The sequence below is a fragment of the Pseudophryne corroboree genome, chromosome 11 (genome assembly GCF_028390025.1).
Source record: "Pseudophryne corroboree isolate aPseCor3 chromosome 11, aPseCor3.hap2, whole genome shotgun sequence".
Taxonomy (NCBI): domain Eukaryota; kingdom Metazoa; phylum Chordata; class Amphibia; order Anura; family Myobatrachidae; genus Pseudophryne; species Pseudophryne corroboree.
The window spans coordinates 97579333-97607047 of NC_086454.1; the positions used below are offsets into that span (position 1 = coordinate 97579333).

Genomic DNA, 27715 nt, shown 5'->3' on the forward strand with positions numbered 1-27715 from the left:
ATGTCATCCTTAGGCTCAGTTATATGGTAGGGGACAGGATTCAGAGCTGTTTCTACACATATTTTATGACTGACAGCCACCAGCTTGGGTTTTGCCTATTACACTGACCATAAATAATTAGAATTAGTCCTGAACTTCCAATCGAAGGCACCCCTGCAAGTGTCCCGGGGCACCCCATGGTGCCACGGCACACAGTTTGAGAACCTCTGGTATAGGGGACAACAGTGTGATAGTGTCAGTAGTTACTTTTTCTTGACTTTTAGATGTGTATAGTAACAAGCATGAGTCTCTGAACAAATAAATATACCTATACATACTAAGGGGGGAATTCAATTGGCAGCAAGTATCTCGACCGGTGGCCACATTGGCACAACAGATGCTGCAGTAGGATTTCACTCAAAAGTATTCGCTACCCCATAGGGTAACAAGCACTCTTGGGCAAACAGGTGCAAACCCGTTGCCGACGTTTAATGCAATTGACACCCTTCATCGGCAACTAAATTCCCCCCTTAGTGTCCCTTTTGGTTATTTGAAATGTTGGCAGCTTTATGAAAAGGAGTTGCAGCAGTAATGATGGTAGTTCCTTCCTACTTCCCAAAAGAGACCCACATTGGAGGCTCACAGTTCTGATTCCTAGAAACCTAAGCAGCCCATTGACTAGTGAGTGGAAGAGCTCCTCCTGGTGGCTGATTAAGGGATTGTGACATTCACAATGACACAGGTGCTATGTTTAGAGAGCAACTTTTCCATCCATAAAGAATGATGTTCTATTTGCATAGGCTTATCGACGTCATAGCATATGACCGACCATGTTCCACATCCAGCCGTAATACCAGAAATCCGCCATCTTGCTACACCCAGGATTAAAGCACAGGCGCGGTGGGCGCCTAGTTAGACCACGGCATGAGCTGCGCTGATACGGGGAACCGTGTCAGGCCTAAAAGCGCCGAAGCACAACATACTTCCCCAAGGTGTGATAACGGCGCCTAGGCTTGGTGGGAGTACCAAGATGGGTGGCGCCTGACCCTCCGCGGCAGCTGGTGACGTCAGGCGCCGGGATTGGTCCGGCCGGCTAGCGGCTCCGTGCAATGTGTTCCGTCCTACCATTGGTGGGGATGCGGCAGGAGGGTCGCAGCACTGGTTAATGGGAGGGAGGAAACATGGCGGCCGAGCCGACTAAGGCGGAGATCCAAGCCGTGTTCAGGCGGTTGCGGGCCGCTGCCACCAACAAGGTGAGTCCGGGTGGAGAGAGCATGCTGGACTGTCCTGTCTGTCAGTGCCGTTATACCTGTGTGTCTGCTGGTGGACTACAAGTACAAGCATTCCCTGTCAAGTCATTCAAGGCATGCTGGGACTTGTAGTTCCAAATCACCGGGCCAGCAAAATACTAGCCATATCTATTTGGAGGGAGGGCAGCCAGGGGATCTGTGTATGGGCCGTCAGGTGTGTAAGGTAATATACATGGGCAGGGAAGTAAAAGTCACATAAAGAGGTTGTTCCCAGTGCCCTGCTCTGCCCCCATCACCCCACTGCCATTCCTAGCCCCTGCCATTGTGTACACTAGCTGCTCACCCTTGTATCGCTGTAGCACTGACCTGACCTCACTGCTCACCCATTGTAAAACTGACATCCTTACTGGTGGCACTGTATATGTATTAGAGGAGGGTGCTGCCCAGTGCACCTACCTGCATCACCCCACTGCCATTCCCAGCCCCTGCCATCATGTACGCTAGCTGCTCACCCTTATCACACTGCAGCGATGACCTCACCGCTCGCCCATAATAGCACTGGCATCCTGACTGGTGGCACTGTATATGTGCTAGAAGAGGGTGCTGCCCAGTGCCCCTGCCCTGCCCCATCACCCCACTGCCATTCCCAGCCACTGCCATCATGTACGCTAGCTGCTCACCCTTATCACACTGCAGCAATGACCTCACCGCTCGCCCATAATAACACTGGCATCCTGACTGGTGGCACTGTATATATGCTAGAAGAGGATGCTGCCCAGTGCCCCTGCCATTCCCAGCCCCTGCCATCATGTACGCTAGCTGCTCACCCTTATCACCCTGCAGCGATGACCTCACCGCTCGCCCATAATAACACTAGCATCCTGACTGGTGGCACTGTATATGTATTAGAGGAGGGTGCTGCCCAGTGCACCTGCCATTCCCAGCCCCTGCCATCATATATGCTAGCTGCTCACCCTTATCACCCTGCAGCGATGACCTCACCCCTCGCCCATAATAACACTGGCATCCTGACTCATGGCACTGTGTATTAGAGTAGGGCGCTGCCCAGTGTCCCTGTCCTGCCCAATCACCCCACTGCCATTTCCAGCTCCTGCCATCACTTGCACTAGGTGCTCACCCTTATCACACTGCAGCGATGACCTCACTGCTCGCCCATAATAACACTGGCATCCTGACTGGTGGCACTGTGTATTAGAGGAGGGCGCTGCCCAGTGTCTCTGTCCTGCCCGCATCACCCCACTGCCATTCCCAGCTCCTGCTATCATGTACGCTAGCTGCTCACCCTTATCACACTGCAGCGATGACCTCACCGCTCGCCCATAATAACACTGGCATCATCACTGGTGGCACTGTGTATGTATTAGAATTGCATTGCTGTTATAATAAGGAATTCCAGTCTTTAGAGTTCACAATGCCTTCATTACCCCCAATAAGCAATGTAAAAATAGCGGTGGTGAATCTTTTTGGGGGAGATGTATCAAACCTTACAGAGATATAAAGTGAAGTTGCCCTTCCAACCACTCTGGCTATCATTTATCTAGCACAGTATACAAAATGTCATACACTGATTGAGACAACGTCTCCAGTTGATTTGAAGTTTGATACATCTTCCCCTGTGCCTCTGTAGGCTACCTAGTACACGGTCTGTCTGACTCGCTACTTTGTCCTTGTCGCACATATGACCATCTAGATAAAGGGTTAATATATGAAGCTGGAAAAAGAGCAGAGAAGTTCCTTCTAGCAATCAATCAGCTCTGGGGAATAATATGTTCTGTGAACTGGCAGGTGATGCTGATTGGTTACTATAGGCAACGTTCTGTTTTTCTGTTTGTATATAATATAGCCACTTGTTGGTAGGGTAGACGCAAATGGCTGCAGTGCAGATATTTTGTGACTGGTGTAAGTGGTAATACTGTAACTACAGCTAAATTATATCTCTGGGCGTCCACACGTGGGACAGGTACAAAGCCACCATGCAGATAGTGTGTACCACACCTGATGTTGGGTAACCTATAGGGGAAGCGGTCACCTCTGCTACTTCTTTGTCTAATGGGGCCATTGGAAAGGAATCATGAACAACAAAGATCAGCCTGGATGACCTAAAAATAAATTTAGGTAGAAATGATCCCCCCCCCCCACACACACACACACACACACACACACACAAAAAGAAGAAGCTCCACCTGTGCTAATAAATCTGTAGCCCTGTCATATCTTATATCCAACATAGGGTAATGCCGAAATTATGTAGGTGGCTTTATCGTATGTGAATAATACACCTAAATAACTTGTACAATTTCCCAGAAAATAATATAATGTCATATTTTGTTATTCACCTGCTGTGGATGTGTGCCCTAACCGTACAGTGCTTTAATATTACTTTTGTGTTTTATAGTATCTGAGCTTTCAGCTGTACGTTTTGTCTTTGGAGGTGTATTCCCTTCCCCCTTGTAAAAGCACAGAGCCACACTGGATGCTATTGATTGCAGTGGCTGCCAGAAATCTCTGAGAACAAAAAGATCCCAAGAATAGATTGATTTGTCCTCCGTGTCACGGTCTTTGACCATAGTCGTGTAATCTCAGGACAGGTTTCACTGCTGATTGTGCTGTAGAAAACACCAGGCTGCCACGTCATAACAAAAAGAAACGGTTTATGTGCAGAGACGCTCATACTGGCCTTAGATGGGGCAGCTAGGCCTGGAGAAGTGATAAGTAGAAGGTGATAACGCACCAGCCAATCATTAAGGGTTTGAAAAATGACAGGAGCTGATTGGCTGGTGCATTATCACCTCCACTTACCACTGCTTTTATCACTTCTCCAGGCTTAATACATCAGCCCCACTGAGTGATAATCGCTAAGATTGGGCTGATGCTGCTTTTGATCCAGTGTGTGTACATGAGCGATAATTGTTCAGCACATGGAATGGTCGAGAGCTTTTAATCATGAAATATGTTTCATCGTCTCGGCTGTCCTGGCGATTCCATACAGTGACCTGTCATGATGCCCATATGCCATCATGCATGAGATATTGTTACATTGCTTAGCGGTTGGTCGGATCGGGTGCTTAATCTTGTGTCTGACTATTGAGGTTCCAGTGTCTCTGTGGTGTAGTTACACATGCCTAGGTGGTTAGATGTCTTTTGTTTGCATCGCCCTCCAGATCCCCGCCAGGTTCCGCAGTAATCTTGTATAAGTGATACTGACAGCATAAACACAATTCTAACACTGACACTAGATGTGTGTAGATTTAATCACTGTTGTTGGCTATTTGTTCAGTGGGAATACATACTATTTATCGACGGCCGGGATGCAGGCTGTTAAGATACCGAAAGCGGCATCCCGGCTGCCATTATACCGGCAGTGGGGCAAGCGCTAGTAAGCCCCTTGCAGGCTCGTTGCACTTGCCACGCTGCAGGCAAGGTGGCTCGCTGCGCTCGCGACAGGTTATATTCTCTCTATGGGTGTTTGTGGACACCACAAAGGGAGAAAAGCCTGTGGCAGCATTTCACAGTCTGTCGGGATTCCGGCGTCGGCATTGTGACCGCCAGGATCCTGACAAGCGGTCTCGTGATTGCCTCCTGTTCAGTGTGTAGTGAACACTGAATGTGTCACAAATACGAAGTTGCATTGCTTCATAGAACAGGTTTATCATCCTCAGGGTATATAACATGGATAATCTGTTCTCATTAGACCACGATAGGGATATAAAAGTTCTGCACACTCAGCTGCTAGTACATAGCCACGTTCTGGTGTGTAATTGTGCTACCATGCAGGTTCCACATAGCGCTTCACCTATTACCTGTAAATGTTTGTTTCCCATTGACATGTGATGACAGATGCATGGAGTGCAGACTGATGTTCCTTTATACTGTGTGATAGTGTTTTTGCTGCAGGTTATTCCTGTGCTGCTGTTCTTATAGTCACTCTTGTTTCCTCTGTTGTGTCTCAGTCCTGCTTTGACTGTGGTGCTAAGAATCCTAGCTGGGCCACTATCACCTATGGAGTGTTTCTATGCATTGACTGCTCGGGTATACACAGGTCTCTGGGTGTTCACCTCAGCTTCATCAGGTAGGTGGCAGTAAACTCGTCGAGCAGACCGCTGCTTTGTGACCGGAAGCTGGGACCATATGTTATAAGCATATTCTGGATCACCTGATAATGGGATGTTAACTTTGATGTCTCACGTATAGGTCGACTGAGCTGGATTCCAACTGGAGCTGGTTTCAGCTGAGATGTATGCAAGTTGGTGGCAATGCCAATGCGGTAAGTACCTGTTGGTTGGGATGGCTTTTGGCAAGGGCCTTGTGTCTCATTGTGCAGCCAAATGTTCATAAGCTTTTATTTGTTATTGCTACTGATCTGCACTTACAGAGCGTTTTGTTGTGTCCCTGCAGAATGCTTTTTTCCACCAGCATGTCTGCACCACCAACGACACTAATGCCAAGTACAGCAGTCGTAGCGCCCAGATGTACCGGGAGAAGATCCGGCAGCTGGCCACCACCGCCATGTCTAAACATGACACTGAGGTGAGTGCTCTTTAAAGGACATAAATTGATCATTGTAAAAGCAGTAATATGTAATTAGATGTATTTCGTCTAACACATAATTTTATAGATTATTAATGGTGAACAAGTAGGAAATCCGGCGACACCATAACAAATTTAAGTGAGGCCGCTTCAGCCTACTGGGTTCCAAGCTCGACCAATAGCAGTGTAGCCTGTTCCGTCACTGTTGCGAGCATTGTTTTGTATGGCTGAGGTTTAGCCTGTTCCGTCACTGTTGCGAGCATTGTTTTGTATGGCTGAGGTTTAATTAACAAGAGTTCTCTCTGCTTTCACTCTCTGTAATGAATATGTGCAAAACTCTGGGACTGTGCAGAGCAAGCTTTGTTATTTATACCCTTTTCATGCAGAGAATTTGACCCAGTAAATTGCTGTGGCAAGCTGGCTTAACACGGGTCCTATCTTTGTGTGAAAAGGTCCACCTGGGTTAAAAATGCCAGGACTTCAACCCTGAGAAACAGCGAGAGGACCCTGGTTAAGCCGGCTTGCCCTGATAAATTCCTAGGGGGAAATGCTTGTCCCAGGAATTTCACCTCTTGTGAGAAAGGGGGTACTGAGCTGGGACCAGTATCCGACATGTGTTCCAAAAGCTGGTTCTAAGTCCCGGCTTCTGTCTGACAGCTGTAAATAAACTCTGGTTATAACTGTGGGTCTTTTGTTTTCAGTGGAGGCATTACTTAATGTTCTCTGTTCAGATGGCAGCACTGTGTTACTGAGGAAAGCCTGAAACCATCTAATACATTGTGATAGTGAAATTCCAAAATAGAATGATACATTTACCAACAATCAGTGACAGTAGGAGTGCAGTGTGTGACAGCAGGAGTGCAGTGGTTGTGTGTACTGACCGGAGCTGTATCTGTGGTGTCCTCTCTAGCTTTGGATTGACGGCATGAATTGTTCCCTTGCAAACTCACCAGAGAAGAAGGAATCCGACTTCTTCGCTGAGCTATCCCAGGTATGCTCCACAATTCCGATCATTAAATATGCCTGTTAATATTGATGAGCTAAAAATGTAACTGTCACTTATATTATGAAGGTGGACAGTTTGTATTGGCTATATGCAGAGGTTCTCAAACGCAGTCCTAAGGCACCCCAACGGTCCATGTTTTAAGTTTATCTATGCTTGGTCACAGGTTACTTAATTAGCACCTCTAGTCAATTTGATTTAACCATCTTTGCTGAGCCGTGGATATACCTAAAACCTGGACCGTTGAGAACCGCGTTTGAGTACCTCTGCATATAGCCATTCTGAGGCACTTAGTCTTACCCATCAGTGTGTAATGAGTTCTTAGTGAATTTATAGTCCACGTTTTCATGGCGGTTGGTTTGGCTCTGAGTAGGTGATGGATACACTTGAAAAAGGTCTAACTCTATGTGTTAGTCTTCCAGCTCCTGGGAGGCAGCTCCAGCAGTAGACCAGATAGTGGAGACAAGCCCACCAGCTGCAAAACTACCCAGCAGTGCCCCTGCAAGCAGCGAGACACCTTGTAAGCGTTTGTATATGCTCTGCTTTTGTAACAGTGTGTCACTGCTGTCCTGCCTAATATTCATTGTTGTTCTTGCAGGTGGCGCTGAGTCGGGTCCCTGTGTCGATAACCTCAGCACATCACCCAAAGCTACACTGGGTAAGGGAGTCCTGTCTTTCCTTATCCCTTCTCATTGTTACTTGCAGCTGTCATTCTGAGTGTCTCGGAGTTCCTAGGTCGGGTGGTCTTCTGTATGCCGACTGACGGGATCCCGGCGCACAGTATACCGGCGCCGGGATCCCGACCGCCGGCATACCGACACTTATTCTCCCTCGTGGGGGTCCACGACCCCCCTGGAGGGAGAATAAAATAGTGTGGCGCGCATAGCGCGGCGAGCCCGCAAGGGGCTCATTTGCGCTCGCCACACTGTCGGTAAGCCGGCGGTCGGGCTCCCGGCGCCGTTATGCTGGTCGCCGGGAGCCCGACCGCCGGCATATCGTAGTGAACCCCCTAGGTCAGGCTGCTGAGTACAGGAGTGAAGTTTCAGATCGCTATAGCACTATGGAATACTTCTGGTCACAGGTTTTGTGGCACAACAGTGTTATGTGGCCTCTGTAGGATGGTGAAGGTTGCAGGGATATATGAAGTTGACCTTACTGCTTCCTTGGTTCATTATTGAAATCTGTTCACTCTGCACAGACCAGTAAGTGTCTGAATGCCGGTAAAAAGAATATTTTAAACCAATAGTGGCAATATGCTAGTTATCTGACACCAATCCTGTGTTGTTGGTTAGTACATACAGATTGACCTCATACACTGTTGCCGCAGTTACACCAAACATTCCTTCTCTGCGCCTCTGCTTCTAGGTCAGATGCATGTATACTGTAGAACAGTGAGAGCTACAGGGGCAGACATACCAGAGACAATGGAAGCAGTCTTCTGAGAATGCAAATCATTAATGCCATACTGCACCTTCCTCTAGTGCATCTGGGTTCACTGTATTGTTATCAGGGCACTAGTTGAAACCACTGGTTATTCTGACTGGTAACTTACCTGCTTGTGACCAAGCTGTGTGATTATATCCATTTTACATGTAGGCCCCAAAAAGGGGGTATAACAGAGTTTTATTTCTGGTTCTCATATTTTGACATCAGTGCTGCCTGCTGTCCAACACAGTTGTCTATAAACCCTCATGCAATTGGTACGCTTACCATCAGATGTCACCTGGTACATGATGGAGTTAATCACATCGATACACAATAGTTTCTCTATACCATTGTATTATACTCCACCTTATGCCTCTGTGATAGTGCGTCCTGTCCTGGTGTATTGATGCTGAATCCTTATGACTGTCAAACTGTGAGAGTGAATGGACCCACCCATATCTGCAGTATGTACAGGTTGAAACAGTAAGCCAGCTTACATCCTGCCATATGGCACAAGCACCACTATTACATATCCCTCCTCCTGACACACTTCTGCTGCTAAGCCTTGCCAAGATCGATGTGCCGCTGCACACATCACTCAGTTATGGTAGCCCAACACCACAGATTTCCCTGCGCACCCTTGCGGGGTTCTAGCGCTATAGTCTGATGTTGCTAGCAAAATGATCGGGACACCAGAAACTTTAGGCAATTGCCCGGAATTGGAGTGCCTACTTTATGTCAGTATGGTAGGTGTCTTGTATACACTTTAATATTGGGTCAGTTAATGGTAGCTGCGGAGCGGTTTACCTCATTTGAGCACTGACTTTTACATGTTTCTTCGTGGAACTTTGCCTTGGGTGTTCTGTGTAGTATTCTTAATTACTACCCCAACCACATCACAGAGCAGAACAAACTGACATAATTGTCATCCCAGCTCTGTCTCTAGACCAGTAATTCTGAAAATACAGCAGAGAATGCCATTCCAGGGAGTGGTAAAGGTTATATCACCGTAACTTCTGATGATCTAGTTCATGGAAAACTTTTCTGCAACTCTGCTCATCTCCAGGTCCACTGTAAAGTTTGATTGTTTTTGACTTTTTCTCCTTCATCCACTAGGGGACTCTGGAGCATACAGACAATGGGGTATAGACCAGTGTATCATGCAATGGTTATTAAATGCATCCAATATGCCCTTCGCCTAAATAATTGGGAAACCATTCAAATAAATCAGACACGGGCTAGGTGTTTCCGCTGGTAGACTGCTGTTGTGTCCCCTACCTCTACTGAGCATACATACGTGTTCCCTTTCTTCCTTAGACCTGGCCATGTGCCTATCTGACCAGAAGCTGACCCCCAGCACAGGTGACCAGATGGTGACTGGCTCGCTCTGGCTGCGTGTGCTTGGCATGTCTGTGCAGTTTGTTAGCCTAGAGAAGCCTGAGTCTATATTGTCATATCATCTGTAAGACAGGCTACACAATGGCGACTTTGCTGCTGCAATATGGATCATTGATTCCTATGGCGTAATGTACACTATGGGGAAGATTGATGTAGATGGCTGTAATTGGATCTGCACATGGATAATGCAGAGGAGACCCTGTTGCTGGTGCAAAGTAACCCATGTGTACCCATCCTATGGTGTCTTTCTGCACAGCAGGGCGTACTTTCTGTCCTGGATGCTGCAATACTAACCTTGTTTCTTGCACGGGGTATACTGCTGTGCTGGCACTCTGCCCTTTATATTCTAACACCAAATGCATGCATGCTACAGTCCTTTCCTACTTGTGCCACTTTCTTCTAGAAGTGAAACCATCTCTCATTGGGAAGAAGAAACCCACAGCTACTAAGAAAGGAGTGAGTACCGTTATCTAGATGGAGAGCCTGGGTGCATGCGCCTGTGGCATGGGAGGGCAGCTCTCTCATTGTCCTGTCTTTCAGCTGGGTGCTAAGAAAGGTCTTGGTGCCCAGAAAGTGAGCAGCCAGAGTTTCAGTGAGATTGAGCGACGGGCACAGGTGACGGAGAAGCTAAGGGAGCAGCAGGCCACGGAGCTACGGAAAGAAGCAGAGGAGTCTCTGTAAGTATTCCACTTTCACTGTCCTGTGTGTGCGTGCGTGCAATGCCACGGTCTCACTCATATACTCTCCGTCTAGCGTCTCCTCCATGAGGCTGGCCTACCATGAGCTACAGATAGACCGGAAGAAGGAAGAGAAGAAGCTGCAGAACCTGGAAGGGAAGAAGAGAGAGCAGGCTGAGCGGCTGGGTATGGGCCTGGCGCCCCGCAGGTATGTAATGTGCTTTTCAATGTCTTTACTTATTAGTTGTATTACTTCGTTATTTCTCTTATCCTTCCTTTGAATGGACACGGTTAAAATTTATTTAAAGTTAAGGTGATGGACCTGTGTCTCTCTATTGCCATGCAAGAGGGTTGGGGCTGGTAGACCGGCGCACGGAATCCCAGAGTTCGGCACACCGGTCCCAGGATCCCGGCAGCAGAATGGAGGGGGGGGGGGGGGGGGGGGGGGGTCTATGGGTGTTGTTCTATTACAAGTGGGAATAGTCCCTGTGGCATTCTGTCTGCCGGTATTTTGTTTGCTCTGGATTCCTGCGCCGGTCACATGACAGCTTCCCTTGCAAGATAGTGCTTTCTTCACTCTGTATTTAGCACAGCTTATTGTGGAATGTACCAAAATTTCTGAGACTGCATTCAATTGATAACTCATTAGGAGCCAGTGACCTCATTCAGTGAGTGGTGGATCAGCCCGCAGAACGGCTGCCTCCCCTCACTAAAGGTGTAAAGGTGGCAGTACAATTTAATATGTACTGGGTGGTTGTTGTTGTTGTTGTTGTTGTTGTTGGTTTGTTTTTTTTTTTGCTTTCTCTCTTGTATAAACTTTATTTACACTTCTCATACAGTAATTTCTTTGTTTATACAGTTCAATCTCTCACTCTGTTCTGACGGAAATGCACATGATCGAGCAGGAGACGCCTGTCGCTACGAAATCCTCCCGCTCCCAGCTCGACCTCCTGGAAGATGCCAGCTTTACCGCTGGTCCTCCTAAGTATGTGTATAGCATGTTGACCTAAAATTCTGTATAGACATGGGCAGTAGATTTTCTCATTCATTGTGGTCTATGCAATGGTTTTACTGCTATTGTGGATTTCCTGGAGCCTGACCTGGTTTTGTTACACATCAGGTATAAGGACAACCCATTCTCAATAGGAGAAGGCTTTAGCTCACAGTGGGAAACGGAGACCTCAACTTGGGGGTCTGTGGATAAAGGCGAGGATGAGCGTGAGGTGACCATCTCCAGTATTCAGCCAGCACGAGACCGGTGAGTGTTTGCTTTCTGGTGATGTAGGGCTGATTCATTAGTTACCTGTTAAGCGGTTGCAGTATGCCCTAGGAAACAAACTCGGATCTTCGCCTCCATTCAGGGTCGGCTGCATTGCCCCAATACCCCTGCATGTGACTGCAACTGTGATCAGTGTCAGCGCACATTGCACCAATCGATCTGTGTGACGTCCGCCAGACCTCTGTGTATGCTTAGTTCTAAATAGCCGTCAATTCAATCTCCACGGCACACATAGGTTATCTATGTGCCGCCCAGTTAGCCACAATTGTAGATATGTCTGACTTGCCTGGGATTCTGAATAGTCCACAGATCCACGGAAAGGGTGTAGCCTCGGGCACCATTGGACCCATGGGGTCACAGCTGCCCCTGCTGGTGATTTCCTTACACATACACAATGTCATTTTAGTTAAGCATATAGTGGCTTTATATATGTGCTGCAAACCGGGACCTCTTATAATGGGCTCTCCTAGATTGTCTGTGGTGCTGTTAATGACAATGAAGCGAATGCAAACTCAGATTATTATTTTTTAATGCCACTCTATATAAACAATATCTGTCTGTAGTTTGCAGGCATCGAGCCAGTTATAGCAGTTGTTTTGCATGGCAGAGAACACGGGTCCTGATTCAGATTTGAGTAAGCTCGATGGTTTTAGGGCCTGCGTGTCCACAGTACCCATTCTGCTCATGTACAGGGCGGGTCCTGCGAGATCACTTGTAGCCCAGGCACCACATTTGCAGAGCGGGGAGCAGCGACTGATACTTTTCTACAAAACAGGGGCGTATGGCCTTTGTTTTGTAGGTGCCGAGGCCAGGGTGACGACGCAGACTTTCTGGACCCAGCAGAGGTGTACTGACAGCCAGTCTGAGTAAGCGATCCGGGTGCGGCATTGCTTCCCTGCGGCTCTGCAATACCATACAAGTCTGAATTAGGCGCACTGTTCTGTGTTTATGGAGGGGAGAGAAGGGCGAATTATAACATTGAATAATATTGGGGGTGTTTCCTTAGCAGAAATTATATACTACTGACCAGGTAACAATGTGTCCATCCACCACAGACCCGCAAACAGGAGAAAACCAGAGAGCACTCCATCCCCAGAGTCCAATGAAGCACGCACAAAATTTGCCAGTGCCAAAGCCATTTCCTCAGACATGTTCTTTGGGAGAGAGCAGGATGCTGAGGTGAGCCCACTATCCACGCCTTTTATCTTCTCAGAGGAAGGGATGGAAACGGAGAGTTTTGTTTTTCCATTGCAAAAGTTGCCATATAGTTATTGGATTTGCTAAAGAGCTTCTGTAAAATATTGGGCCAGATATAATGAAGTCCGAGTTGACCGGAGGTGTGACATTTTTTTAAGCGCAGATCAACAAGCCATGGTTCAAAATGGGTGGTAAAGGAAATATTATTGCTCTCTGAACATTGTAAGGACACAGAGAATGTATGTACATAAGACTTGGGAACTGCACAGGGTATCACCTCTTGGTGCTGCACAATGGGCCTAATTCAGAGTTGATCGAAGCAGCAAATTTGTTAGCAGTTGGGCAAAACCATGTGCACTGCAGGTGGGGCAGATATAACATGTGCAGAGAGAGTTAGATTTGGGTGGGGTGTGTTCAAACTGAAATCTAAATTGCAGTGTAAAAATAAAGCAGCCAGTATTTACCCTGCACAGAAACAATATAACCCACCCAAATTGAACTCTCCCTGCAGATGTTATATCTGCCCCCCCCCCCCTCTCCTGCAGTGCACATGGTTTTGCCCTACTGCTAACAAATTTGCTGCTGCGATCAACTCTGAATTACCCCCAATGTCCATAAGAGACGTTAGCCTGTATCTAAACTATGGACCATTGCCATGTAGATTGCTTCAGTCATTCACCAGGCTTATACTGGGGCGGGATGTTCTGTTCCTGAACATATGAGGGTACGTGCCACAGATCAGTGAGAGCCTCATGGGGCAGTGTGGTATGATTTATTGGCTGAATAACTGTGCTACCCTTACCAGTTCACTACTTTAGCCTCCACAGAAGCAAGTTTTGGCTTTAAGGACGGTTTTGGGACCTCCTTGGGTTAGATTTCCACCATGGTTGGTTGAGAAAATGTTTTTGTTTTTTACCTGCGTTAAATCACTTCCTCTAAATCTAGTGGGCTACACCTGGCGCCCTCCCTTTACACTCTTTTGCTCAATGCTGTGTTCTCTCTCTCTTAGGATAATTCTATTCATCAGAGAACGTGTTCTCTCCTCTTTCTTTCTTTTTTTTTTTTTGTCTTATTCTGGGGGTCTATTTATGAAGCAGTGCAAAGGGTGGAGAGGCAGGAGAGATCGTTTGCAAGGCTAGTAGATGACAGACATCTGGGCAGAGCATTCATTCTGAGTATGGGTATTCCCCTGTGTAACAGAATAGGGAATCAGGGCCGTGAGCCCAGCGTTACCGCTCCTCACAGAGCACACCTAATGACTGTCTGACACTGCATTGTATAACACACAGGAGATCCTTTCTTTAGCGGGTGTGGGGAAGAGAACTGCAGCTCGTCTGCACCCAAGAAATGTATCTGTTATTTTCAGAAACTGGGATTGGCAATGGCTGGCTCATACATAGGTTTAGCTGTAGTCCCATCCCATTAGCATCATACCGCCAGTGCTGCTGTCACGGTGACACTGGGGCAGATGTACTAATTCTTGGAGAGAGAGAAAGTGCCAGCCAATCAGCTGCTATTTGTCATTTTTCAAACATGGCCTGTAACATGCAGTTAGGAGCTGATTAGCTGGTACTTTATCTCTCCTTTTTAATCACGTTCCAAGACTTAGCAAATCTGCCTCTGTCACTAACCTAGAATGTGAGGGCAGATGAGAACCATGCAGTCCGTCCATGTAAAGACACACACTTACACACTAAGGTTACATTTTTAGTTGGGAGCCAATTAACCTGCCAGTGTATTTTTGGGGTGTGGGAGTAAATCGGAGCACCTGGAGGAAACCCATGCAAGCACAGGGAGAATATACAAACTCCACACAGGGCTATGGTGGGAATCAAACCCATGACCATCCGCAGTATGCTGTGACACAGGATGGTGGCGTCTCGCTCAGCTCAGAGGTCTCACCTTCTAGCCAGGAGGAGTCATGTATAGGCAGTCAGGCTTTGCAGGTGGTTCTTTGTAACATCAACCTGCTTTATACACATTCGACATTAAGAATGACTACATTTATTGTGGATTATTTTTATGAAAGTGGAGCTTTGCTTTATGCTAGTCTGATGTGACTGTGTGCTCTCTTGTCTGTTGTGCTTTGCACAAAGCCCACGTTCTCCCCCTAGAACCCTGTGTGATTCACTGGTGTGGAAACCACCAGCCAATGTCCTTGCATGCACTGCTCCTGCTCGGTGTCTCCTAATATATGAGCATTTGCTATGCATGACCAGTCCCTGTGTGCTGTCAGCCGTAAACTCCTGTAAGCTTCAGCTGCTACTAGGCAGCGCTTCTCTATAAGGCAGTGACAGATTTATGTCCCTCTCTCCCACCATCCCTTCTGTAGAATGGCGCTATGGCGTTTGTTGCCAGGTTACACACTGTGCACTTTCAGGACATGTACAAGCAATATTCAGAAATGAGAGGGGGATATGGATTATGCTGTTATTTTTTAGGCAAACATGGGAACCATTGTCTGCATTTCACAGGAGAGTAATTACATGAATCTCAGAATATCATTACGCGTTTCCTCACTCCTCAAGTGCGCTGTCGTCTGTGGCAAAGAAACCACACGCAAGCTGTGATCACAATAATCACTAACTTCTGATTATGTATTACGTTTCACCCTATGGAGAACGCTGTCCGCTTAAGATATTCATGAGTCTCCTGCCTCAGACACCGTGTAACGCCTCCTGGTACATTATTACTCTTGCTGTCTGACATGACATTAAATATTACTGTTCTGTTCCTAGTATGGTCAATGGGACTTTATCCTCTGGAAGTTTATACATACAATGCAAATAATAATTGTGTGCTGACTTCAGAGCCGTAACGAGACATTTTGCTCCCCAAACCCCACCCACCCCTTTTGTTTTCCCCAATGGGGACATAAGGCGCATTCCTCGTGTAGGAGCATGACAAAATTTGGACACAAATCTTCTTTAGACCACATTCATGCACTTAACTTGAGAGCTCGCTGTTATTCAGTTACAATACCCTTGATTAAATAACGCATTTCAATATACTGCCATACCAAGGATTCAAACTCGTAACCTGTTGCATACCAGTCAAACATCCTACTCATTGAGTTATTTGATCCTGCATAAAAACTGAGAACTATATGAGCTATATTTCTAAAATGGCTTTAAAGGGAGAAGTTATAATCATGGGAGACTTTAATTTACCTGATGTAAATTGGGAGGGGTCCTTTGCAAGTTCAGCTACAAGTGGCACATTTCTAAATTCCTTACAGGGAGCATCTCAAGCAATTGGTGAGGGAGCCCACTCGCAAAGACTCAATATTAGATTTGATTCTTACAAATGGTGACAGGATATCAGACATATATGTGGGTGAGCACCTGGGAACCAGTGATCATCAAGCAGTATGGTTTAGTATAAAGACAGGATCCAACTCCTGTCACACAAAAACAAAGGTGTTGGATTTTAGGAATGCTGACTTTGCAAAAATGGGGAGATGTTTAAGTGATTCATTGGCGGACTGGAGGGACTTGGAAGGAGTGCAGGAGAGGTGGGAAAACCTGAAAAGTGCAATACTAAGGATAACAGACCTTTGTATCAAAAGGGTTAGGAAAAGCACCAGGAAAAGGAAGCCAGTGTGGTTCACAAAAGAAGTAGCAACTAGTGTGAAAGCAAAAAAGATGGCTTTTAGGAAATACAAACAGACTCAAAATAATAATGACAAAGAGGTGTATCTTGACAGACGGAAGGATGCTAAGAAAGTGATCAGACGTGCAAAGGCAGAAGCTGAGGAGACAATGGCCCAGTCGGTAGAAAAAGGGGGCAAAACTTTTTTTAAGTATATAAATGAAAGGAGAAAATCAAATGGAGGAATAATAAGACTTAAGACAGAGAGTGAGAATTTGGTGGAGGGAGACAAGGCAATAGCAGATCACCTAAATCATTATTTTTGCTCAGTATTTACTACAGAAGGAGAAGGGAATGGGCCCCAGCTATGTTGCAAGGACATTCATAAAAATAAGGTAGATGAAAGTACATTTACAGAGGAGAAGGTCCTAACTGAACTTTCAAAACTAAAAGTGGATAAATCAATGGGGCCAGATGGGATACACCCAAGGATACTAAAAGAGCTAAAAGATGTGCTGGTGGCACCATTAACAGAAGTATTTAACCAGTCACTAAATACAGGTGCCATTCCAGAGGACTGGAAAAGAGCAAATGTAGTTCCATTGTACAAAAGTGGAAGCAAGGAAGAAGCAAGTAACTACAGACCAGTAAGCCTTACATCAGTAGTAGGGAAAGTAATGGAAAAACTACTAAAAGAAAGAGTTGTGGAATATCTTAAATCAAACAACTTACAGGATCCAAAACAGCATGGATTTACTGGTGGGAGATCATGCCAAACAAATCTTATTGACTTTTTTGACTCTGTGATGAAAATAATAGATCAATGGGGAGCTGTAGATGTAGCATATCTAGACTTTAGTAAGGCATTTGACACTGTCCCACATCGCAGACTGCTAAATAAACTTGAAATTGTGGGGGTGGATTATAGAATAGTTAAATGGATAAGAACCTGGTTGCAGGATAGGAAACAGACAGTTGTAGTAAATAGAGTGCAATCTATGGAGAGAAATGTTACCAGTGGAGTGCCCCAGGGATCTGTACTCGGACCAGTTCTCTTTAGTATCTTTATTGGTGACATTGCAAATGGTATTGAAGGGAAAGTATGCCTTTTTGCAGATGATACAAAGATATGCAACAGGGTAGACACACCAGGAGGGGTAAAACAAATGATTGATGACCTAGCTAGGCTTGAAAAATGGTCAAGAACATGGCAACTACAGTTTAATGCTAAAAAATGCAAAATCATGCACTTGGGTCTCAAAAACCCAAAGGCTAAATATAGTATCAAGGGTACTATAATGGAAACTACTGAGGAGGAAAGAGATTTAGGAGTCACTATTTCAAGTGACTTGAAGGCAGGAAAGCAATGCAACAAAGCAATGAGAAAGGCAAGTCAGATGCTTTGTTGCATAGGGAGAGGAATCCGTAGCAGGAAAAGAGAAGTAATAATGCCACTGTATAGGTCATTGGTGCGGCCTCATCTGGAATACTGTGTCCAGTTCTGGAGACCGTATCTCCAGAAGGATATAAATACATTAGAGAGTGTACAAAGAAGGGCGACTAAAATGGTGCATGGCCTACATCACAAAACTTACCCGGAAAGGCTAAAAGATCTTAACATGTATTGTATGGAGGAGAGAAGGGAAAGGGGAGACATGATAGAAACTTTCAAATATACCAAAGGTTTTAACAAAGTTCAGGAGGGAAACATTTTTCAAAGGAAGAGAAGTATCAAAACTCGAGGACATACACTGAAACTGGAGGGAGGAAGGTTCAGGGGAAATTTAAGGAAAAATTATTTCACAGAAAGGGTAGTGGATAAGTGGAATAGCCTCCCATCAGAGGTGGTAGAGGCTAAGACTGGCGAGCAATTTAAACATGCTTGGGATAGGCATATGAATATCCTTACAAAGAATTAAGGTTCAAAAAGGGTTGCGATTACCTAAAGGATAAAAAAAATGGGCAGACTAGATGGGCCAAGTGGTTCTGATCTGCCGTCAAATTCTGTTTCTATATAATCCGCATTGCAATTGAGCAGATCTATGTGGTGTGCAGCCACACATCCAATCCCTTGCAGCCACACAATACATAGATCTGCTCAGCTGCAATGCTGATCATTTTTTCATAAAGTACAAGGTAAGCTTCAAATTGTTTATAGTTCTCTAGCTTAGAATTCTCTAGATTTCTATGTAAGGGCAGATAACTCAATGAACAGAGTGTCTTACTGCAATGCCACAGGCAATGGGTTAGAATCCCGGGCATGTCGGCTTCTTGAAATGTAATAAAGGACAGTGTGACTGAATAACAAAGAGGTCTCAAATTAAGTTCATGAAAGTTGTATAGGTATTAGCGACGGAAGGGGTGGGGGAAGGAGACAGGGGCGGTCAGGAGACGCTGGGTCTCAAAATGGGAGGGAAGCTTCAAGTGAAAGTAATTAAAACAGATAATGGACAATTGCCGCCAACAGCGCCCCCTACCCTGCAGCGCTATGTGCAGTGGCACACTCCGCACACACGTAGCTACGGCCCTGATTGACTTTGCCATTGACTGTATTGTGACCGAATTAGCAACATGTAAGTAAGTATTGTAGCTTGGAGCGGCTTTAAACATTTACTGTGCACCGTCTCTCTTGACTTTGGATTCCTGTTACTGGTTCTCTGTCTTCTGGGACACTTATGTTAATAAACCAGTTTTCTCTTACGTCCTAGAAGATGCTGGGGACTCCGTAAGGACCATGGGAAATAGACTGGCTCCACAGGAGACATGGGCACTAAAAAAGAACTTTAGGTATGGGTGTGCACTGGCTCCTCCCTCTATGCCCCTCCTCCAGACCTCAGTTTAATACTGTGCCCACTGTTGGGTGCAGGGCGCGGGGGGGGGCGCCCTGGGCAGCAATGTAGACCTCTAAGACTGGCTATACATATATATACACTTTTTTGTGGTATTTACAGTGAACCCCCGCCAGTTGTTTTAAAAGAGCGGGGCCGAAGCCCGCTCCCTCAGCACTCACCAGCGCCATTTTCTCCACAGCACACGCTGAGAAGCTGGCTCCCCGGACTCTCCCCTGCTGATCACCAGTGACGGAGGGTTTTAAAGAAGGGGGGGCACATAATTTGACGCAGTACATATATAAAGAAGCGCTGTATCTGGGTAATTTTTTCCAGTGTATTAGCGCTGGGTGTGTGCTGGCATACTCTCTCTCTGTCTCTCCAAAGGGCCTTGTGGGGGAACTGTCTCCAGATAGAGCTGTCCCTGAGTGTGTGGTGTGTCGGTACGTGCGTGTCGGCATGTATGAAGCGGAAGGCTCTCTTAGGGATGAGGTGGAGCGCATGAGTGTGGTGTCTCCGTCGGCAACGCCGACACATGACTGGATGGATATGTGGAATATTTTAAATGCAAATGTGAATTTATTGCACAAACGTTTGGACAAAGCAGAGTCCAGGGATGGTACAGGGGGTCATGCCCTGCCTTTTACCTATGTCACAGGGGCCTTCTGGGTCTCAAAAACGCCCACTTTCTCCGGTAGTTGACACAGATACCGACACAGATTCTGAATCCAGTGTCGATTATGATGATGCGAGGTTGCAGCCAAAATTGGCAAAGAGTATTCATTATATGATTATTGCTATAAAGGATGTGCTGCATATTATAGATGACCCCCGCTGTACCTAATCCAAAGATCCACATGTTTAAAGAAAAGAAGCCTGAGGTTACTTTTCCACCTTCTTTTGAATTACCGTATATACTCGAGTATAAGTCGACCCGAATATAAGCCGAGGCACCTAATTCTACCACAAAAACCTGGGAAAACGTATTGACTTGAGTATAAGCCTAGGGTGGGAAATGCAGCTCTAGCCGTACACAGCCCTCAGTGCCAGATATGCCCTCATACTGCCAGATATGCCCCCACAGTGCCAGATATGCCCCACAGTGCCTGATGTGCCAGATATGCCCTCATGCTGCCAGATGTGCCAGATATGCCCCACAGTGCCTGATGTGCCAGATATGCCCTCATGCTGCCAGATGTGCCAGATATGCCTCACAGTGCCAGATGTGCCAGATATGCCCTCATGCTGCCACATATGCCCCTCATGCTGCCACATATGCCCCTCATGCTGCCACATATGCCCCTCATGCTGCCACATATGCCCCCTCCCCCAGTGCCTGTTACTTACCCCTCCGTCGATCCCGCGCTGTCTTCTGAAGGAGGGACACGGAGCACACAGCGCGCGCCTCTCCTGTGTCCCTCCTGCATCTCCGGCGACCGTGGCGGGTCTATTAAAGGAAGTGCCGGTTCGTGATCAGAGGTCACGAACGGGTACTTCCTTTAATAGACCCGCCGCTGCCGCCGGAGATGCAGGAGGGACACAGGAGAGGCGCGCGCTGTGCGCTCCGTGTCCCTCCTTCACACTGCTCTGCCTGTCACACTGCACTGACTCGAGTATAAGCCGAGGTGGCTTTTTCAGCACAAAAAAAATTGCTGAAAACGTCGGCTTATACTCGAGTATATACGGTAAATGAGTTATTTGAAAGTGCTTGGGAAACTCCAGACAAGAAACTGCAGATTCCCAAAAGGATTCTTATGGCGTATCCTTACCCGATCAAGGACAGGATACGGTGGGAATCCTCCCCAAGGGTGGACAAAGCGTTGACGCGCCTTTCCAAAAAGGTGGCGCTGCCGTCTCAGGATACCGCTGCCCTCAGGGATCCTGCTTGATCGCAAGTAGGAAACTACCTTGAAATCAATTTACACACATACCGGTACATTACTCAGGCCAGCAATAGCGTCGGCTTGGGTTTGTAGCGCTGTAATAGCGTGGACCGATACCTTATCTGCTGATATGGATACGATGGATAAGGAAACTATTTTATTGACCCTGGGCCATATTAAGGATGCGGTCCTTTATATGAGAGAGGCTCAGAGGGATGTGGGCAAACTGGGGTCCAGAGCGAACGCTATGGCGATTTCTGCCAGGTGAGCACTGTGGACCCGACAGTGGTCGGTTGATGCCGACTCGAAACGGCATATGGAAGTTTTGCCTTACAAGGGTGAGGAATTGTTTGGGGAAAGGCCTCGCGGACATAGTTTCCACGGCTACTGCAGGTAAATCAACCTTTTTACCTTATGTTTCCTCACAGCCTAAGAAAGCGCCACATTATCAGATGCAGTCCTTTCGGTCGCATAAATCCAAGAGCGCTCGGGGATCTTCCTTTCTTGCCAGGGGTAAGGGCAAAGGGAAAAAGCTGCCAGCTACAGCCAGTTCCCAGGAACAAAAGTCCTCCCCGGCTTCTACTAAATCCACCGCATGACGCTGGGGCTCCGCGGGGGGAGTCCGCTCCTGTGGGGGCACGTCTTCGTCTTTTCAGCCAAGTCTGGGTTCACTCTCAGGTGGATCCCTGGGCAATAGACATTGTTTCCCAGGGGTACAAGCTTGAATTCGAAGAGGTGCCTCCTCGCCGGTTTTTCAAATCTGCACTGCCGACTTCTTCCCCAGAGAGGGAGGTAGTTTTGGCAGCAATTCAAAAGTTGTGCCTTCAACAAGTGGTGGTCAAAGTTCCCCTGCTGCAGCAGGGGATGGGCTATTACTCAACCCTGTTTGTGGTCCCGAAACCGGACGGTTCGGTCAGACCCATTCTGAATTTAAAATCCTTAAACCTATACTTAAAGAGGTTCAAGATGGAGTCGCTCAGAGCGGTCATCGCAAGTCTGGAAGGGGGAGATTATATGGTGTCCCTAGACATAAAGGATGCATACCTTCATGTCCCCATATATCAACCTCATCAGGCGTTCCTAAGATTTGTGGTACAGGATTGACATTACCAATTTCAGACGTTGCCGTTTAGGCTTTCCACAGCCCCGAGGATTTTTACCAAATTAATGGCAGAGATGATGGTGCTCCTGCGCAAGCAGGGTGTCACAATTATCCCATACTTGGACGATCTCCTGATAAAAGCGAGATCGAGAGAACAGTTACTGGACAGTGTATCTCTCTTCCTGAGGGTGTTGCAACAACATGGTTGGATTCTCAATTTACCGAAGTCGCAGTTAGTTCCAACGACCCGATTGCCTTTCTTAGGCATGATTCTGGACACGGAACAAAAGAGGGTCTTTCTCCCGATGGAAAAGGCCCAGGAACTTCAGAGCTTGGTCAGGGACCTGTTAAAGCCAGACAGGGTGTCGGTACATCACTGCACTCGAGTTCTGGGAAAGATGGTGGCGTCTTACAAGGCCATTCCATTCGGCAGGTTCCATGCCAGGACTTTTCAGTGGGACCTTCTGGACAAGTGGTCCGGGTCACATCTACAGATTCATCAGATGATCAGCCTGTCCCCCAGGGCCAGGGTATCTCTCATGTGGTGGCTGCAGAGTGCTCACCTTCTGGAGGGTCGCAGGTTCGGCATTCAGGACTGGGTTCTGGTGACCACGGACGCGAGCCTCCGAGGATGGGGAGCAGTCACACAGGGAAGAATCTTCCAAGGTCTGTGGTCAAGCCAGGAGACTTGTCTACACATCAACGTACTGGAATTAAGGGCCATATACAACGGCCTTCGTCAAGCGGAGACCTTACTTCAAGGTCTACCGGTTCTGATTCAGTCAGACAACATCACAGCAGTGGCTCATGTAAACCGCCAAGGCGGCACAAGGAGCAGAGTGGCAATGGCAGAAGCCTCAAAGATTCTTCGATGGGCGGAGAGTCATGTAAGCGCTCTGTCAGCAGTCTTCATTCCGGGAGTGGACAACTAAGCAGACACGATCTGCATCCAGGAGAGTGGGGACTTCATCAGGAAGTCTTCGCAGAGATTGCAAGTCAGTGGGGACTGTCTCAAATAGACATGATGGCTTCACGCCTCAACAAGAAACTTCCGAGATATTGCGCCAGGTCAAGGGACCCTCAGGCGGTAGCAGTGGACGTCCTGGTGACACCGTGGGTGTTCCAGTCGGTCTATGTGTTTCCTCCTCTTCCTCTCATCTCAAAGATACTGAGAATCATAAGTCGAAGAGGGATTCAGACAATTCTCATTGTTCCAGATTGGCCTTGAAGGGCCTGGTATCCGGATCTGCAGGAAATGCTCACAGAAGATCCGTGGCCTCTTCTGCTCAGGGAAGACCTGTTACAACAAGGGCCCTGTCTGTTCCAGGACTTACCACGACTGCTTTTGACGGCATGGCGGTTGAAAGCAGGATCCTGGCGAAAAAGGGCATTCCGGATGAGGTCATTCCTACTCTGATAAAGGCTAGGAAGGAGGTGACATGGAAACATTATCACCGTATATGGAGGAAATATGTATCTTGGTGCGAGGCCAGGACTGCTCCTCTGGAAGAATTCCATCTGGGCCGTTTTCTCCACTTCCTGCAAACTGGAGTGAATTTGGGCCTAAAGTTAGGCTCCATTAAGGTTCAGATTTCGGCCCTATCCATTTTCTTTCAAAAGGAATTGGCTTCTCTTCCAGAAGTCCAGACTTTCGTGAAAGGGGTGCTGCATATCCAGCCTCCTTTTGTGCCTCCGGTGGCACCATGGGACCTTAACGTGGTGTTACGGTTTCTTAAGTCTCACTGGTTTGAACCTCTTCAAACTGTTGAATTGAAGTATCTCACTTGGAAATTGGTCATGTTATTGGCTTCGGCGCGGCGAGTGTCTGAGTTTGCGGCTTTGTCTCACAAAAGCCCTTATCTGATTTTTCATGTGGATAGAGCTGAGTTGCGGACTCGTCCTCCGTTTTTGCCAAAGGTGGTTTCTTCTTTTCATATGAACCAACCTATTGTGGTACCGCTGGCTACTAGGGACATGGAGGATTCCGAGTCCCTGGATGTGGTCAGGGCATTGAAAATTTATGTGGCCAGAACGGCTCGGGTTAGGAAAACAGAGACCCTGTTTATCCTGTATGCAGCCAACATAGTTGGCGCTCCTGCGGCTAAGCAGACTATTGCTCGCTGGATCTGTAACACGATTCAGCAGGCTCATTCTACGGCTGGATTGCCGTTACCGAATTCGGTAAAGGCCCATTCCACTAGGAAGGTGGGCTCTTCTTGGGTGGCTGCCCGAGGCGTCTCGGCTTTACAACTTTGCCGAGCGGCGACTTGGTCGGGTTCAAACACTTTTGCAAAATTCTACAAGTTTGATACCCTGGCTGATGAGGACCTAATGTTTGCTCATTCGGTGCTGCAGAGTCATCCGCACTCTCCCGCCCGGTCTGGAGCTTTGGTATAATCGCCATGGTCCTTACGGAGTCCCCAGCATCCTCTAGGACGTAAGAGAAAATAAGATTTTAAACCTACCGGTAAATCTTTTTCTCCTAGTCCGTAGAGCAGGCATTCCCAACCACGGTCCTCAAGGCACACCAACAGTGCAGGTTTTAGTGATATCCAGGCTGCAGCACAGATGGTTAAATCAAAATAACTGAGCTACTAATTAAGTCACCTGTGCTGAAGCCTGGATATTACTAAAACATGCACTGTTGGTGTGCCTTGAGGACCGCGGTTGGGAATGCCTGCCGTAGAGGATGCTGGGCGCCCGTCCCAGTGCGGACAACATCCTCCAAGACTTGTATATAGTTGTTGCTTACATAAGGGTTATGGTTTCAAGTTGGATCAGTTTTGGACTGATACTGGTTTTGTTTCATACTGTTGACTGGTTCGTGTATCCCATGTTATACGGTGTGAATGGTGTGGCTGGTATGAATCTTGCCCTTGGATTTCCAAAATCCTTTCCTCGTACTGTCCGTCTCCTCTGGGCATAGTTTCTCTAACTGAGGTCTGGTGGAGGGGCATAGAGGGAGGAGCCAGTGCACACCCATACCTAAAGTTCTTTCTTAGTGCCCATGTCTCCTGCGGAGCCCGTCTATTCCCCATGGTCCTTACGAAGTCCCCAGCATCCTCTACGGACTAAAAGAAAAAGATTTTCCGGTAGGTTTAAAATCTTATTTTTATAGATTGCTACACTTGTATTTAATGTTAACTGTGTTTGGCATGTTTATATTTGTGTTTCAGAATATGACGCGAGAATTCTAGCAAATTCTTTTTTTCAGATTTTTTTTTTTTCTTGGCCAGCACCTCATTCCTCCAGGTGTGACCCTATTACTGATGACTGTAATTTTCTCACCTGCTCTGTTTAGCAGAGTGCTCACCTATAGTTGGGGGATCTGCTGATCATCTTCATTGCTGCTCAGTCTTCTCCGCAGCAGAGGAGGTCTGATACAGAAGCTCAAAGACTTCCAATTCGGAACGCTGCATTAGATATTCCATATTATAGAGGAAACCTGTATGGAGATCCCAGATCCCAACATTCAAATATGTGACACTGGGTCAAAATAAGCCCCAACCCATAATAGACATATTGCTCTTATACACCCAATCTGGTGTAATTATTAGTCCATGTCAGAGGGCTGCAGTTGGGGACAGTTAGGGATGGGACTCTTCTGCCTGACCGGACTACATGCAGAGTTTCTGAAGTTTTTCCCTTGTAATGATGACGTGGTTTCTCCCCCACCCCCCGCAGTATGAAGCGAGATCCCGTCTGCAGCAGCTGTCTTCTAGCACCTCTATAAGCTCAGCCGACCTCTTTGGAGATGCAGACTCTGTAAACGCAGCAGGTAAGTGTTTTTACACAACATGTTGGAGCTGCAGATTGCATGGGTTGCTTTGATGGCCTGCGTATACTGTATTGCACTGGGGAGTGACATCTGTGACATTATCTGTCATCTAATGTTCTTGCAATCAGGAAATTCAGGGTGTGGGATCAGAGCACTTGTATAAGGTCCTCATATCCTTTTAATTATACTCTTCGGAGTGGGAAGACACTAAATTGAGCCTCTACTCAGGGACCACAAAATATTATATGAGTTACCTATTATCATTTCCACTCTCACGAATCCCTGCCCAGGAAACACGGAAGCCTCCAGATAACCAACAGTGTTGACCACACGGTGCCCAGGAAGCAGTTGGCATGCTGGCACCTCCCAGCCATTGCCGCTAATTGGACTTCCTCCTAACTGCTTTTCCAATTTAACATTTATTAATGCATTGTCCTGAGTGGGCCTCATATATAATCTAATGTATTGAGTAGGCCTGGATTACTCACGGCTGCGGTCTCCCTAGGTAACGTGCTGCCGTCTGCTGACATCACCAACTTTAAGCAAGGCGTGAAATCTGTGGCAGGGAAGATGGCGGTCCTGGCAAATGGCGTGATGAATTCCCTACAGGTAACACAAGCGTTCCCTCACCCGCACTCTCTTGCCAGCTAGGTGTAAAGGGTGGTATTCAGTATGCCGCCAGCTGTGATCCCGACTGCCGCCATGCTGACACATATTCACCCTCTTGGGGGTCCACGACCCCCTGGAGGAAGAATAAATAGAGTGGCGCACATACATAGCGCAGCGAGCCCGCAAAGGGCTCTTTAGCGCTCGCCCAGCTGTCGGTATGCCGGCGGTCGGGATCCCGGTGCCGGTATGCTGGGCGCCGGCCACTCATACTACACCCAGTGTAACTGCTGCAAAAATACTGACTATCTGCTTTTCTCCTCCCATAGGACCGATACAGCTCCTATTAACTCCTTGCAGAAGAGGAACTACTTCTATAGCATTTTCCCCATGTAGCCAACAGATACAGGTTGGGGAGATGGAGGGGCCAGAACAGGAGCGCGTAACTTGAGTCTATCAAGTCGGTGGCAAATGCTTTTTTTTTTTTTTTTTTTTTTTAATGTAGAAAATGGCCGCTTCACCTCAGACTTCCTCTATCTCTAACACAGTGTCTGCTACAGGAGCACTTCTCTCCTCACATCCAGTGTCTGTCTGTGCCCATTGGCTGCTCCTGGTCGCCATGGCAGCTCCTGCTGCTCTTCCTCACCGCTAGGGACAACTGCAGACACTGCTTATAACTTGTGTGTTAGTGCGAGTTGACTATATGGGGTCTGTATTGCAGAACCTGGAACTTACATGAAGGCAGAGTGTATGCATAGCATGTCCTGAGTGCTGGATGTGGAATTGATGAGAATGAATGTGAGAGAGAAGACGTTGGGCTCCTCACTCTAAAGACTTAATGACTGTTACTGTCAGGATGAGGCTGCGCTTATGACTGAGATATCTTATCTGCTTTATTAACTTCTCTGTATGAGTTCTGTGACTTGAATTATTTGCGTCTGGACATGAGTGGACCTGGCTGGGAATTTTAGTAGTTGTGCCCTGGAATGGCGGGAGAGAATCCGTAGAGACTGGTTGCATGAGTATTTATTTTGTTGTCTCTTGCTGCACTGGCGACTGCCTTCCAGAGGTGTGACGTTGGCTATGGAAATTACTCTGAACAGTCGTGCCCCTTGGACATCACATACAGTGTTTACCAGATAAAAATGAATAAAGATACTGAGGCACAAAG

At 47.1% G+C, this 27715-nt stretch overlaps 1 protein-coding gene across 2 annotated transcripts; it reads left to right on the forward strand.

Moving 5' to 3' along the window:
* The first annotated feature begins 1060 nt into the window (after window positions 1–1060).
* On the forward strand, window positions 1061–27715 carry ARFGAP2 (ADP ribosylation factor GTPase activating protein 2). Of its 2 annotated transcripts, XM_063944649.1 has the most exons (17): window positions 1061–1232; window positions 5201–5319; window positions 5442–5514; window positions 5646–5777; window positions 6688–6768; window positions 7195–7300; window positions 7379–7438; window positions 9523–9567; window positions 10007–10059; window positions 10144–10280; window positions 10357–10488; window positions 11140–11265; window positions 11401–11538; window positions 12615–12738; window positions 25845–25938; window positions 26444–26547; window positions 26874–27715. In XM_063944649.1, exons 1-17 carry the CDS (start codon window positions 1161–1163, stop codon window positions 26892–26894), a joined length of 1617 nt encoding a protein of 538 aa, XP_063800719.1. In that variant the 5' UTR covers window positions 1061–1160; the 3' UTR covers window positions 26895–27715. The 2 variants fall into 2 exon arrangements, with proteins under 2 accessions (XP_063800719.1, XP_063800720.1); XM_063944650.1 differs by lacking the exon at window positions 9523–9567 and having other exon boundaries at window positions 1062–1232.